Source organism: Siniperca chuatsi, linkage group LG9, assembly GCF_020085105.1.
Source record: "Siniperca chuatsi isolate FFG_IHB_CAS linkage group LG9, ASM2008510v1, whole genome shotgun sequence".
NCBI classification, from domain to species: Eukaryota; Metazoa; Chordata; class Actinopteri; order Centrarchiformes; family Sinipercidae; genus Siniperca; species Siniperca chuatsi.
Genome location: NC_058050.1, coordinates 6949124 through 6965087, shown reverse-complemented (window position 1 = coordinate 6965087; position 15964 = coordinate 6949124). Strand labels below are relative to the sequence as shown.

The window sequence follows — 15964 nt, the reverse complement described above, 5'->3', positions numbered from 1 at the left end:
GACATAATAAGGTAACCATAAATTATGTCCCATATAATATTCTTATCTTACCTTTGTGGCTTAACTCAAAGACGACGAATCATCATTTTGTACTGTGCTACAAAGTAAACATTACTGGCCTATAATGTGAAAAGCACGTAATTTTCATGCATCAGAACCACAAGAATATTCAAAAGTCACTGTGGGATCACTTGCCGAAAAAGGCAGGGAATTCCCCCACAACAGACAACATAAAATAAATGTTGTGTCTTCAATACTGCAACACAACTTGAAAGATTTATGGGTGGTTCTGCTGACTTTGAAGTAAAACTGCATGAAAGACTGTTTTATTCTAATGCGTTTAGCAGTGCATTAAGAGAAAAGTCATGTTCAAAGAGATACACAAGATACTAACTACATGTTGTATGTATTGTATGCCTATAATATATTATCATATACTATAAATATGATAACATGTACTGTATGAGTAGCCACATCCACTTTGTGACATCACTACTGTAACAAAGCCACTCCCTTTCAAGCTCCACCCCCCACACGCTCCTCCTACCTGACTTTGAGCTCCTTGTGCTCCTCCCTGATCTTGCCCAGCTCCAGCTGCAGGCGTGCTCGCTCCTTGGCCACCTGGTCCAGGGTCTTGCGGGCGTCGGCCAGCTCTGCCTCATAGGCCGCCTTCATGCCCGACACATCGCGGGTAACCGAGGACTCTGACTCAGTAACTCGCATTCGCAGTACGGCGTTCTCCGACTCCAGCGAGCGCACCTTGTCGATGTAGATAGCCAGGCGGTCATTGAGGTTGCACAGGTCCTCCTTCTCTTGCAGCCTGGTGATGCGGGCCGGGGAGGTGGTGGCACCACGGCTGGTGCGTTTCTGGCTCGGGGTTTCCATGGTAATAATGGCTCAGCAAGAGGTACAGAGGGGGTGAGTCACTGGCTGTGGGGGAGGAGGGGGAGGGAAGAATAGTTAATGAAAACTACAGTATCTTTATCTACAGAGCTGCCTTCCCTAGAAACGCAGTGCATCAAATCATGGGCTGAATCACACGTTAAACTTTAATGGAGTTTAAACTGAAGAAATGTTCCAGTCTTGCATAACCCTGATCCTTGTCTGTGCAGCCTGCCTTCAGTGCTGGGTCTGCTCACAGTTCTGCATGATAATAAGGATCCTTTTTCCACAGTCAGTAAGCCTATCTATAAAACTTCATTTAACAACTATCCTCTACTGTATTGGCATAGTGTGGGCTTAAAAGTATTTTGCAGAGGCAGAGCTCGTTCACAGGAATGTGATTTCTGTTTTTCTTGGTTCTTGTTTTTTAAGACTTCAGATTTTTTGGATACAAAACCCCTATTATTTTATAAAAGAATGTGTTAGTCTTCCTGCCCTTTTCCTGCTTTTAGTGCTCCTGATAACGTCCCTTATTCACACTGGTATTTTCACGGCAAAGTGTAACACACTGTCATAACATACGCATTGCTCCATATTTCCCACAAACACCAACCCCCTCCTTCGGCTCACACAAGGCAATTAAACACTTTTATAACTACTCTAAATATGCTAAATATGCAGCCACAGCCAGGGACACCAAAATAATGGAGGCAAACTACAAATAACTGCTTCCACTTGTTTGATCGTGTGATCAGCATGTTCTGCCATGATCATCTCGTCTACAACCACATGCACCAGCAATGATCACAATACCAAAGTGTTGACTCATAATATAAACAAATACTGCAGGATGCCCTGATAAGGAAATACATCCACTTTGTGGCTGTTTGGATGTGTGCTAACAGTGAAGTGAATAAAAGAGTGCTGCGTTTATGTCATTGAAGAGACAATCCAGAATTTTCTTTTTCATTTCCTAATATTAAATTATTTAAATAAATTAAAGGGGGGTGGGAGGGGGGATTTGCCTTTTTGAAATAGTTACTTGGCTATGCTTCCAACATGGCAAATGTAACATTTCAAATGTAAATCCTATAAATCACTAAATAAAAAACATGCAATAAATAATGTTGTTTTCCATATCAGAGAACTCTATACTGCAATCATGGACTCTTCAACAATATTAATTAATGTATCAGTATTGTTATTATCAACTGCAACTGTGGCCAAACAGGTGTGACTTAAGAACTATTCTATTTTTCAGCAGCTGCTCCACTCACAACCTAACAGCCCTTTCCCACTGAATGGCGGGAAAGCCTACTCCAGTTTGGTTCAGCAGTGGGTGGACACACCAAACTTTGCCATCTATCCCCTCACCGCCCCATTACCAAAAGTGCACGCAAGGACACGCATGCCCATGTGGGCGGGATAGGGCACACATGTATGCACATGATACATGCGCACGCCCACAGGAGTAAACCCATACACTCACAAGTACTCTCTGGACTAACTTTGAATAAATGAAGCATCCATTTAAGCTCCCAAAATTGGTGAGCATTAACAGGTGCTGTCTGATGTTCCACTCTTCAATAACAGCAGGCAGTAAAATGAGCTACAACCTTTAACAGTTACAAAGTTATTCTACACCATTGCTTGACAAAATGAAAATAACTTTGAGCTGACTAAACAAGTTAAACAAACAACATTATGACCATATTATTTGCACAACAGTGGAACTGTCTGTCAGTGTAACCAACATAAAAAGTCTCACAGGGAGACAAAAATCTGTGGAAACTCTCTGAACCTTACCTCGGTTATGTAAGAACCTCTCGACTACAGCCTGCTGAAGGGACTAAAAGTGAGTGTACAGGACCTTTCCAGAAGTTTATCTGCTGGTTTGAATGTGTGTGAGCTGCTGTGAGTGTGTGTGCCGTACCCCAGAGGAGCGTAGAGAAGAGGATCCGTTGAATAATGCAGTCTTGCTCTCTGCTAGTGGGTGTGTGCGCCTTTGGCTCGTGCCCTGAACTGCTCTCCTAGCTGTCGCTCACTGCACATGTACCTACTGCTGAAGAGGGAGAGAGGGGGCGGGAGCACAAGAGAGGGGAGGGTGGGGCGGTGAGGAGGAGTCAGGCTAGACAGACAGTGTGTGTGTGGGCACACACAGAGCAGCTGCTGAGCTTTATCTCTCCCTGCACTGGCCCTATCTTTTCCTTTCTCATTTCACTCAGACAGAGCCCTTGCAGACCTCAGCAACTGGTGCAAGTGGTCTGTCAATAAAAACGCGGTGACACTGATGATACTCAACAGCTCCCAGGTGGGTTAAAGTGTGTGAATGTGCGGATCTCACCCTGCTCCTCCCTGCTGCTATGAAGAATACATTCTTAACCCACTTTTCTGGTTGAAAACGGCTGTGACAGTCGATTCTAAAGCAAATACATGGAAGAAGAATTTCTGTTTCAGTTTTATAGAGAGCAAAAAGAAAATCCTCGGCTTCAGAAGGGAACAGAGATGACCTTGGCACCCACGAACACACAACATTGCAAGGTAATCAAATAAGTCCAAAGTACATAGAAATCATTCATCACCTCATAGCAGGATTCTGGTGTTATCCATGGCAGAAAAATAATCTGTCAGCAAGCTCTTCCACTGAATCCAAGGAGGGAAAAGTCCACAAATCTTTTGCATTATATTCCCAGTGAATGATAGAATAATTCCCACAAGTCATCTTGAAAGTCTAAAGGTCTGACAGTCAGAACCAAGTTGATTCTGGTCTTATATTTGTTTCTTCGGGGTGGAGTTAATGGCATCACAGGTCCAATCAAGTTCTGATGCAGGGGAAAAAGACGTTTTCTGTGTGTGTGTCTGTGTGTGTGTATGTATCTCCTCACCATAGAAATGGAAGTTAGTCCATTCATGTGTGTGTGTGTCTGTGTATGTGCATGTGGTTAAACAAGGGGCAAGACAGCATCTCTGTTTTTGGGCATGGGGCAGGCCCAGTGGCTAAGGGAGTATCCTGGCTTCAGTGCGGCCTTCCAGTGGAAAGGAGCAGTCAGTCCCTGAAGCTTCCTCTCTGAGTCACACATCCCTATATAACAGCTCACTTGTTCAGCCTCCACCTCCTCTCTACCTCTCTTTCATTTTCCTTTCTCTTTCCAACTCAAGTTTTTGTGTTTCCATGGAAGTCACACTAAGACAAGAATGCCTGGCTGGCAGCCCAAACATCTCTCTTCAAGCTTTTCTACAACTCTCTTCTTTCCTTTTCTTGTGCTGTCTGTGTGCACAAACAATAATTAAAACCACATCACTTCTACAAGCAAGGGGCTACCAGAGCAAAACATTTCAAGCCAAAAAAAAAAAAAAAAAAAACTTTGTTCACAAACAATAATGAGAATTTTTTTTTTCTAGGGCTGCAACTACTGATCATTTTCATTAATCATTGTGTTGCCAGGAAATTGAACCCCCCAATATTCCAGAACCCATCATGACATTTAAATTGCTCTTTTCTTCCAATCAACAGTCCACAACCCCAAGATATTCAGCTTATAATGATATTAAAGCTGAGAAAATCTGGTACCAGAAAATGTTCTGCATTTTTGCTTGAAAAGTGAGTCAAACAATTAATCAATTATGAAAATAGTTGCCAATTAATTTTATGTCAAACGACTAATCGATTCAGCTCTCAGTTTTTCCAATAAGTTGCACAGTGATGTATTTCCAACTGTTCTATGCTCTTATTAGCCAGGACACTTTTCTGTAAAATTACTGTCCTACATACACTGGGTAAAATATGTGACAATGAGAGAAAGTTTTTGAAATAGATAAAAAAAAAAAAATAATACAAGTTAATAATTGTTGTAGATTATTTGGATGCTACTTTAAATGATGAGATGTGGCAAACTTAAAAAGTTAACTATCATTTTTCAAATACCAATAAACTACTACCAATGCATTTAAGTCTTCAGCCGCCTGTCTGACATGCAGTTGGAGTCTGAAAGTTGGGGCACTTATCAAGTGCAAAGACAGGACCAGGCACGACAGACTGTGATGCAACTCACCAGACAAGTAAAGTACTGAACAATGCGTTAGCAGTCATCTTATTTCCTGTCCCTGTTGCACTCCTCGTCTTTCTCACTCTCTTTCTGGCCTCACGGCATTCCAAGTGGGCAGCAATAAACAAGGCGTGCCCATTGTGCAATGTACAGGTTTTATTTCTCCATTAGGAGCTATTGTCTTGCTGCTCTCCTGGGGAAAAAAGGAGCAACGACAAAGAAGAATTTCAGCATGACAAAATGTGGTGAGGGAGGAAACTCTTAAGAATGTTTCAGAGGCAAGAAGGCTACTATAAACAGTGCACTCATTCCAGTTTAAAAACCTGAGGAACAGCTAATACATGCACTGCAGTACAGTAGTATAAATAGCTCCTCTTTTTCATTCCTTATCACCTATTTTCCATTTCCTGCACAGACGTAGAGTATATCTCATGTCTTGATTATTTTTCAGATAATGTAGCGAAACAACAATGACGAATTTGTATAATTTAACAATTCGCAGAAGCATTCATTTTTCATTTGACACACCACTACAGTCACTTGCTCAGAAATACATTAACTGTCCTTGAGTGTGCATATGCATTGGCTTTGTACCTCAGCAGCAGCTATAATTCTAAAGCAGTCACTGTATTATCTTTGTTTTTCAAGAGACCATTGTTCACACATGTGCATTAATCATTAATAAAAGACTGTTACCATATCTCTGTCCAAGAGCTCGGCACAAGAGCCTGATATGCTTTGGAGAGAGTTCAGGATAGAAACCACAAATACTTTAGGTTTTTCTGTGTTTGTTTGGTTTTTCAAAGTAAAAGTAAATATTAGTTTGATATTCTGTCCATTTCTACATGTATAACATGTACTATAATGTCAAACAACTGTCGCTTTGTTTTGCTTACCATGCAAATTATTCTAAACATGACCATGACAGCCTTCGGTCTTTTCAGAGACAATTTTTCAGAATTGTGCAGGGAATGTGAAATAAATATTGCTGAGACAGACAACACAATGTGTTATCTTTGTTTTCTTGGGTGGGTCAATATAAACCATGACGAAGGAAGGATCAGAAGCTTGTCTCATTACTTCAGTCAGCAACATGAGGAAGTAACTGTCCCAGGGGGAAATTGAGGAAACTGTAGATTGGGACACCCACATCCAGGCTGAATAACCCTCAACTACTGTGGTGTTTGAAAATCTTATTTGTGTGTTACAGTGGTGAACAATCTCACCTCTGGAGACACATCTGTTTCCACCAGCACCTTTTGTCAGTTTCTCATTCACTCTGTATTTACAGTTATCTCAATAAAGTAAAATTACTGAGTGTGGCTGTGATCGGTGGCGCAAAGTAACAAATTTACCTTAGTACAACAATTAAATACTTGTACTTCAATATTTTAATTTCATGCTACTTTATACTTATACTCCACCACATTTCAGGGATAAAATACTGCACTTTTTTACTCCACTATATATATATATATTTCAAAGCTACAGTTACTTTTCAGATTAAGATTTTAAAAATATACTGTATAATGAGCATGTACAGTAAAGGATGTATTGTTATACAGTAAATTCAACCACCCAACAGTAAAATATGTAGAATTAGCTCCATGTGTTAATATGTGTCTGTCTGTGCAGGTTTAAGATGTATACGTGTGTGTCATGTCAGCTGGATGCCTGGGGTTGGGTTAACAGGGAAAAATGCAACTTGTGCAAGATGTTTATTTTTACCGTTCCACGCTGACTTTCAATAAATAAAGAAAAGAATTGCACTAACCTGTACGAAAGGTGCTATACAAATAAAGTTTGATTGATTGATCACAGCCAACTACATTAAAATGCTTCATACATGTTCATGCATCAATAATAACTGACAAGAGGCCATTTTACCTGCTGAGTACTTTCATACTTGAAGTATATTTTGCTGAAAAAAAAAAAAAAACATTCTCAATGCAGGACCTTTACTTCTAATGAACTATTTTTACATTGTGATATTGATGCTTTTACTTGTGTAAAGAATCTGAATACTTCTTTCACCACTGGCTGGGATGCAGTTATTCAAACACAAAAGTAAAAAAGGACAGGTTCACATTTTTTCAAGTTAAAAAAAAAATTACTCTTGTGCCCATGTGTACACTGAAAGAGTTATCAGTTGCTGTAATCATTCCTCCTCTCCATAACGGCTGTGAAGAGATCCCTTCATAAAGTGTCTCCAATGAAAGAGCTGGGGGATGCAATTCAGTCCGCTTTCATGAAAAAATGCATTTTAAAGTTCAACTGATATGAGGCTTCTGCAAGCTGAGTTAATCAAATCAAGTGGCTATCTTCCAAAGCCACTGTCTTTTAGTACAAATTTCCCTCTTTTTGTTTCTTTGCTGAGCTGCAGCAGAGGGATAGTAACACAATGAGGGAATTTTGTATTATTAAGACTGTAAATCTGAAAAATAACCACATGGACTGACTAACTCAAAATATCAAAAACATCACTCAGTACAATGTGATACAATTAAACAGCATCACAAACTGCAGCCTCCAAAATGACCATAAAGTCGAATCAAAACCTCTCTAAAACAGTTTCAAAAAAACGGATCATTACAACCTTCAGGAAGGTTGGATTCATTATATTAGACTGCATTATATTTAGCTGGGTGCAGTGGTGCAAGAAGTATTCAGATATTTTATTTAAGTAAAAATAACAATAACAAAAACAACAATAGCGCAGTGTAGAAAACATCCTAATTTATTTGGCGATTATATTTTGTATTATTAACCTGAATCTGAAAAGTAACTAAAGTTATCAAATACATGTAGAGGAGTAGAAAGAATGTTTGTTGTGCAGAAGTATAAAGTAGCAGGAAAAAAATACTAAAGTACAAGTACCTCAAAATTGAACTTAAGTACAGTACTTGAGTAAATATATTTCTGGCTGGTGTACATAAACTGTTAGCTGAGTGTCTATCCTTGTCGTCCCTGTCTGTTTTCCTCATGAATGATGCTGCAGCTCTCACACGGTGCCTCTCTGGCGCCCCCTGCCCCCCCCCTGCAGTCTGTTCTGCTGCACAGTCACACGTCAAGTCATTCACAAGCAAGATGCTAAGCGCCATCCACTGGCTGACACACTGAATGAAAACTTGTGGGCGATATCTCTCAACATGGGTCACAGAGTTCACGAACTGGTTCAACACCCTGCCTGCCACTCTCCTTTAAAAAATAAAAAAAAGGACCCAAAACACAACATAAACCAGCTTAAAGCTTGTCACATATATTGACTCAACAGTCAAAACGTCTTACCTCCTCTCTTTGGAAAGGAATGAAGCGTTTCTGCCGTCGTTTAAAACATGTCGCCCCCCTTTCCACGGTCACTATTGACCTTTCAAAATGTCGACGGTCCAGTTAATCATGATATTATCCACTGGGCCGGTTTTTCTTTGAACAAATCGGTGAGGGCGAACTCCTCCGAGCCGAGCCAGCAGCCAACAGCCACCTGCAAATCAACACACTTGATTAAGCTGCCAATCTCTGCTAATTACAATGCAGCCTATAGGCGCCACCTGGCGACCATAATTAACGCTTTGGTCCGCTTCGTGTTGAGATTATTTTTAGCTGGTGAGGATTTTCTTTGAAGGCAGGTGAAGTTTGAAGAAAATAATACTAATTATATATATATATATATATATATATATATATATATATATATATATATATATATATATATATATATATTATTTCACATCACAATTCAGAAACCTGCTATCACAACATTTATCAATACACTTGGTTGTCAGAACCTTGTAGTGAACACAATAACAGTGGTATTCATTTGGGACCCCCTGGAGAGCCCTCAGGGGCCCCTCCATGGGCCCCACTTTGGCAATGATTGATATACTGACCTGAGCTGGGTTTCACTGAATTGATAATTTAATTAAACTGGCTGCCAGGAAGCGTCATACAACCATTCCTCAAGGTAACTATACCAGCAGGACTGCCACTATCAAGCTGTACAGATGGCCCAGTTGAATAGTGCAGTCAGTTTAATTCCCTGTGATCCCAGACTCATTCTAAATACAAACAAAAAACACAAATTAAAAACAACTGTAGGGTGCTGCTGGAGATATTCTACAGAGCTCTTCCTGGGAAAGCTTATCGTTATGTAACAGGTGAACATGAATTTTACATGACCTATGTTACCTAGCTGTAAATGGTTTGTTTACATTCACAATGTTCACACATTTTGGAACAGGACTGTGGGTCACTTGAAGGCATCATGGTCTCTGAGAAAATAAGGCCAGAGAATGTACCCACGCTTGCTGTGATTGTAGTCTACTCTGATACTAAAACTGCACCTTCAGAGCAGTATTAATTTGTCATCTTGTCAAATGATAATCCAACTCACAAAGATGTACCTTTTTGATCCATTGGTACAAAACTGTACCCTTCAAAATGTCCTGTTAGGACGACCAAACTCACAAAAAGTACCTTAAGAGCCACAGGTGTAGCTTTCAGGGCACATTTGTCTATTGAAATGAATCCCAACAGTAAACATGTTTCTGACATTGTGGTAAGGGTGTGGTCCAAATTACTAAAATGCTCCAATACACATAAAAATCTAAATTTAAAGTATTGTAAGCAAAATGTACTTAAAGTATCCAAAGTAAAAGTACTTGCTATGCTAAATTGACCCTTTCAAAGTGTTATGTTATCATATATATAATAGTTTTGAGTTATTATCAGCATTTTAATGTTGTAGCTGGTCAAGCTGCTGGAGCGAATCTTAGTTATTAAGTTAGTTAAATTTAATTAAGTTAATTTTAGTTCAATTTATTCAAAGGGGTCAAGGACAGGATGAATGCTGGAGGCACTGTGTTAAAAAAAAAGTGTTTTAACATTTTCTGGGCTTTCCCTTTATTTTGTATGGTAACTCATGGCTCAGGATGATTACCTCTTTAAAATATTATTAGCTGCTATCAAGAAAGCCATCGGACGGAAATGGCTGCAGCCAAACCCTCCAACAAAGGACGAATGGAGTGCAATTGTAAATGAAATCAACTGTATGGAGAAATATGATCAATATGTAAAACACAGGACAAAATGGACAACATATAACCTATAAGCTGTAACCCATTATATATGTCATTGAAAGACCCTGTTCTTGTATAAGTATCATGTTTCCCATATCAACCCATTCTTTTTGCCTGAAAATATCAATAAAATTAAAGTTTACTCACCAGGATAATCCACTCAGTATCAGTACTGCTTTCCACCGACTCCTGAGTACATATAAAAACAAACAATAACAAATAAGACAATTGAAACACATGAAACAGTCAGTACAGCGTGTTCATCAGGAGTACTGGTGTCCAGATTTCAGTTTCTATTTGAAAGCCTGTAGACTAGTTTTTCCCTCATATACCTGTCCAGCTTATTCCAGACAGTTGTACCGTGATACTGCGGGCTGCTACTGAATGCAACATTACCTGCTAGTTTAGTAACTTTAAGTAATGTAAAACTTCTCTGGCTTCACCACAAACCATTAAAAACAACACAAGAGAGACAATATTTTTACTTTATATGCTGTTGGACAGTTTAATGGATAACAATGCATCAGATGTTGTAAGATTATTGTATGTTTTTAATGTAAAATCTGAACCTGCAAAGTAACTGTTAAATAATTAATATAGCCATCCGATAAATGTAGTGGAGTACAAAGCACAAAATTGACTTATGAATACCACAGTGTAAAAAATCTGTTACAAGTAAAAGTCCTCTATTCAGAATTTTACTTCTGTAAAAGCACAGAATACTAGCAGCAAAATGTACTTAAAGTATCCAAAGTACTCAGAATGGCTCCTTCCAGAGTGTTACATTATTGTATTACTATTATACGTATATGCATTAATGTGAAAACAATATTTAAATGTTGTAGTTGGTAAATGTGGAGATAATTTTAACTACTTTATACATGTTTCATATTTTATAAACGCATCATATATTTTGCATGTAAAATCTTAATCTACAGAGTAATGGCTGTCAAATAAATGTTGTGGAATAAAAAGCACATTATTTTTAAATATTTTTCAAATACCAATACCTCAGAATTGTATTTAAGTACAGCAACTGAGTAAATGTATTTTGTGACTTTCCACCACAGGTATTAAGTACCTAAAATTGTACTTAAGTACAGTACTTGCATAAATGTACTCAATTACTTTCCATCACTGATGATACACGTCTTCAAATGACATTAAAGCTTATCTACTTTGCATTTTATCCTTGAAACAATTTTTTTTATGAAATGCATTAGAGCTGCATCATGTGCAATCAGGTGTGAGAGGGTTTAATTCTAACAAGCCATCATAATTCAGTGACATTTTCTTAATTCAAACGTGACCCAATCAGTAATTTTACAGAGTAATACCGATACTGAGACTTAGTCCTTTTGTGGATAAAAAAAAATGCAGTTATTCATTGTGTACAGTAAAAGCAATATCTGAATCAACTGACTGTCGCACTGTGTGCAATACATTCAATAAAATTAGAAATGAATGCCAAGAAGAAAGTGAAGACCAAGCAGGACTCTAGACTTCTAAGGTCTTTGTGACGTGTGTGAGATCACCACCATACCGGAAAGCAAGCGGTGAGGTGAGCCTTACTCATCACTAGGCGTGTCACTGGCTGTACAGCATCAATGTGATTAGAGAGACGAGGGTGGGGTGGGGGGTGGGGAGTGAGAAGAGAGATGACCTAATACCCGTAAAAAGCAATGAAGTCATACTACCTGACTCATATTCCCAGCTGACACCAGCTCTCCCAATCACAACATCCCAGTGCATGTGTGTGTGTGTGTGTCTGTTTGAGTGTTTGTTGTTAGAGGGTGAGGTGAGAGTGTGTATGTGTTTGTGTGTGTGTGTGCAGCATAAACATCACACACTGTTGTGTGCAGAGTTTAAAGATGGAAAAAGTGCCGACATGTTCGTCACACCAAAGGATTTGCTGCAAGCATATTCACATTTTGATCGACAATGATTTTGATAACTGCTAATTAATTTATCAAGCAAATTTGTCAAACATTCTCTGGTTTCCGGCCTCTCAAATGTGAGGATTTGCAACCCCCCCTGTTTCACATAATTTTAAATGGAATATCTTTGGGTTCTGGACTGTTGGTCGCACAAAACAAGCAATTTGAGCATGTCACCGTGGGCTCTGGGAAACTGTGATTAGCATTTTTCATTATTTTTCCACATTTTATAGACAATTAATTGACTAATAAAAAAACCTAATAGATTTATCAATAATAACAAAACACCAATGTTGGAGATAAGACAACCCTTTTAGCTGTCTCACTCACACAGACAAACAGTAGTTTTCTTAAGAGTGTACTTGTGGGTCACACTGCCCACTGAGAAAATCCCCAAGCATTGTAAAAAGTGAATAAGCATACCCAATAGGATTGACTCCAATGTGGAATGAAAACCTAGACCTGACTTACTCCAAAAATGGATCATGATGGAGTTTGGGACGAAAAGGTTTATTATCTGGTTCCCTGCATGATGGTCAACCTGCAGAAAAAACTAAACAAACTGATGATTCCACATGAGGTTAAAGAAACGCTCGGTTGCTTTAAGTGTGATGAGGTTTTTGCATTTTAATTGTACTACACCACAACCTCTCTTTGTTTTCTTAAAACTATTGTTTGCTTGTTTTGTTTTTTGTATCATCATTGTGTGCAGTCTGTCTGTAAGTACCTGTGATGCTGCTGCCTTGTTCTCCCTTGAAAAAATCTCAACACTGGAAAAAACTTACAACAAATAAAAACAAACACAAATGAACAAACAAATGAAAGTACAAAATACAGGAGGGAAAACCCCACACACAAAGTGACCTTCGCATTTAGTGTTTCATTTGTTCAGCTGATCGACTTCAGGGCTCTCGTCAGTTTATGAGCACAAGATGTGGTATCATTTGCATGAGGTCTTACATCATCCCTGAGAGCCCGTTCAGTATGGCATCAGCACGTGGTGCTTAGCCAACATATCCCTTTGTGCTCGCAGAAGCCTCATTCAAGTGACAGCGGGGCACCAAAAAAGTCTTGAAAAGGACATCTGGCTGTGGAAGTCAAAGGCACGTCCTTTATGGATTCTCAGACATGTCTTTACAGCCTATTAAGCCTATCCTCTTTGAAAGACAGATACTGTCCATAGGTGAGAGCAATATTTGCATGGGCTACTGGACAAAGAGATTGGTATACTGTCTCCGTGGCACAGTAAACCACAGCATCTCCCCAAAGATGCCTTTCATCAGGGGCGGAAAAAAGAGAAACAGCACTACTGTGACGACCAGATGGTCAAGATCATTGAGGTTTTTTTATGTGCAAGTAACATGACCTCAACACTCTGGGTTTCACAAGTATCCTGTAGCGAACACACACACACACACACACACACACACACACATAGAAACACAAGTGTTCAAATGACAATTGTAGCCCACAGCTACAGGCAGTGAGGTCTGAATGAAAACCAGACCTGCTGTGGTCCATTCAGAGAGAGCCAGAGAAGGTTTAGTTCAGGGTCACAAAGGTTATGTGGTACAACAGCATCACCAATCAGGCCTCCAACAGGCCACGCTGAACTCACACATCCAGGCAGAGAGGGGTGTGTCGACTGGGGGAAACACTATCCCAGATCCATGCTTTTTATTGATTGGGGCTCTGGACTCCCAGCGGACCCCTTTTAATGGAGCCAGACAAACTCTTGGACACACTGGCATACAGGCCCTTCTGTGGTGGTTGTGCCCATCCCAACCATGCTCTCACCCAATCCTCTGGCCTCTCCACTGGGTGGGGTAGGGATTGGGGGCAGACCCCCTGGGCCCACCCTCTGGTCCTTCATGCATCACACCATCCTGCTCTCTTCCCGGTGCTGTTTTTATGCATGTTATTGGGTGGAGTGGGGATGTTTTAATCCTGGAATCATACTAGGAGTCTCAATGTGAGTTCTCATCTGCAACACACCCTTGGGGAACGAACCCCTTTCTGATTGGCACCCAGAGAGCGCGTCTAGACTATGATTATGCATGTAAATACATCTGCTCTATCTTACTGGTACCACTGTATCACAACATTGATATTGTTTCTATTTTCAGACCTGGTGTTTGGAAATTTGTGATTATATTGTTGCTCCTTTCTATGTGTTATTAAAAGGCAGAAGGCGTTCTCACTAGAAATGCTAAAATATTCATGCTGAATCTCTCTAAGAGTCACATGCCACGCTCAGTCTGTCATATAAGCCCAAATGGAAGACTGTGTGTGTCTGTTTTTTATTACAGTTGGGAAAACACCACATATGATGGAGAATAGTAAATTGAATTGAAGGATGGGGTTAAAATGCACAAGTAATCTACACCTCCCTTGGGAACACAGAGCACACACACACACACACACACACACCAAGATATTTCACAGAAATTTCATGTAACAGCAATTTATACATCAGTGAACATAAAGTTTCGTGTTTTCCTAAACACATGTATGTAAAGATGTCTTTATTTTCTGGTGGGGTGGAGAATTTATGTGGATAGTGAAGCGGTGGAGCATCTAATGTTTTCTCAGAGTCAACATCCCCAGAGTTATCATTCAGGTAGCCTTACGCAACACATACTCACTGTACATCCCACCATGCATATGCACAGATGGTAACGACAGGCTAGAGTTAGACTGACACTTTGAGGAAGCTGAAAACATGGACATCAGTTGTTGCTCAGCACTATATGGCAATTTATATACCAGGTTTAATGTTTCCTCAAAGCTTTACTTATGGTGGTGACCGAAGTGTAATAAGAATTTACAACTCAGTAATACAATAACAACATCATATGAGAAATCTTTCCACTTTATTTCTCTTTATTTTTTTCTTTATTTATTGTAGATAAATGTACATTTCCAGGTTTTAATGACAATTAGGCTAATGTAAGTTGCAGATATTTGCTAACCTGAAGCCTAAAAAATCTCCAAAAATGGAAAAGGTCTGACTAAATGCATTGGCTGTATTCGTATAATTTTTATTAATATCATTATCAATATAAGTATTATTGCTGCCGTTTGAGTCTTTGTGTTGTACTACAACCATGCCGTCAGGCGTGGCTTCTGTCGAGGACATCTTGGGGAGTCTGTACGCAAAACGAACGGCGCGGTTCTTTGTTCACCGGGGCTGCTGCAAAACCCTTCTTTTTTTTGGTTTGTTTTTTTACGGGAAATGTGCGAGGGCTTTTCTGATGTTCCCCCGCTGCATAGGGTCTGCAACGCCTGTCTGACAACTCCCTTTCTCTTCTCCTCCTCCTATACAGCCCCCACCGCCCCCTACCAGACACCCTCTTTCCCTCCTATGCATAACATCCTCATGCGCAACGGCGCCGGAGACAACGACGCGGTGACCTGCCGCAAAGCACGGCTACATAGAGGTGGGCGGACCCCCCCAAAATGTCTCTAACTCCTTTACTCCCCAAATTCATGTCAGATGGTCCACGATCCCCCTCATAATATGCAGGAGCTGCTCGTTTTTATCTCTGAAAGACAAAGTTGACATCATCTTTTCAGCAGCACCACCAGATGACCATGTGCGCACTGTACTTGCACCTTTTGATACGCAACTGTTTACATCCTGGATGGCTATTCTTACATAAGTCGCCGAAATGCGGTTTTCAGGCTACACTGCAGCTCTAGAGCCATGAGCGCGTCTGCGTTAAGGCGAGTGCGGTGCAGGAGGTGAACGATGAGGTATTTTCTATTTTTCTATAGGCGACTGGAGGAAGCTTGATTTGAGATGCTACAGGCTTGGGAACCTGAGACGGAATGGTACAACGGGAGGGCGGCTCGTTTTGTCTCGGCGAGGAGGGGAGCTGTGTAAACCAGACTGGGTGGAGCAACACATCGCCCGCCCCATCTATCGTGCAGACGGCCTTGTGTCCCGTTTGCCTGGAGCTCGGAGAGAGACTACTGTACTGAAAGTCTGGCGGATAGAGAGAGAGGGGGCCGGTCTATGGGA

General features: G+C 40.2%; 1 protein-coding gene across 5 annotated transcripts in view; it reads right to left on the bottom strand.

The window, feature by feature from the left end:
- Positions 1-8425, bottom strand: part of LOC122881712 (lamin-A-like) — a 37679-nt gene extending 29254 nt beyond the window's left edge. The window contains exons 1-3 of one of the 5 annotated variants that reach the window (XM_044208239.1): positions 8217-8424; positions 2816-2944; positions 548-930 (exon numbers count right to left, since the gene is read on the bottom strand). In XM_044208239.1, the coding sequence (XP_044064174.1) occupies positions 548-885 (338 nt within the window). In that variant the 5' untranslated portion in view covers positions 886-930; positions 2816-2944; positions 8217-8424. Of the gene's footprint in view, positions 1-547; positions 931-2688; positions 2945-3464; positions 4246-8216 lie in introns of those variants that run through there. The other 4 variants (XM_044208240.1, XM_044208242.1, XM_044208243.1 and 1 more) reach the window with 4 other exon arrangements.
- Positions 8426-15964: the final 7539 nt, after the last annotated feature.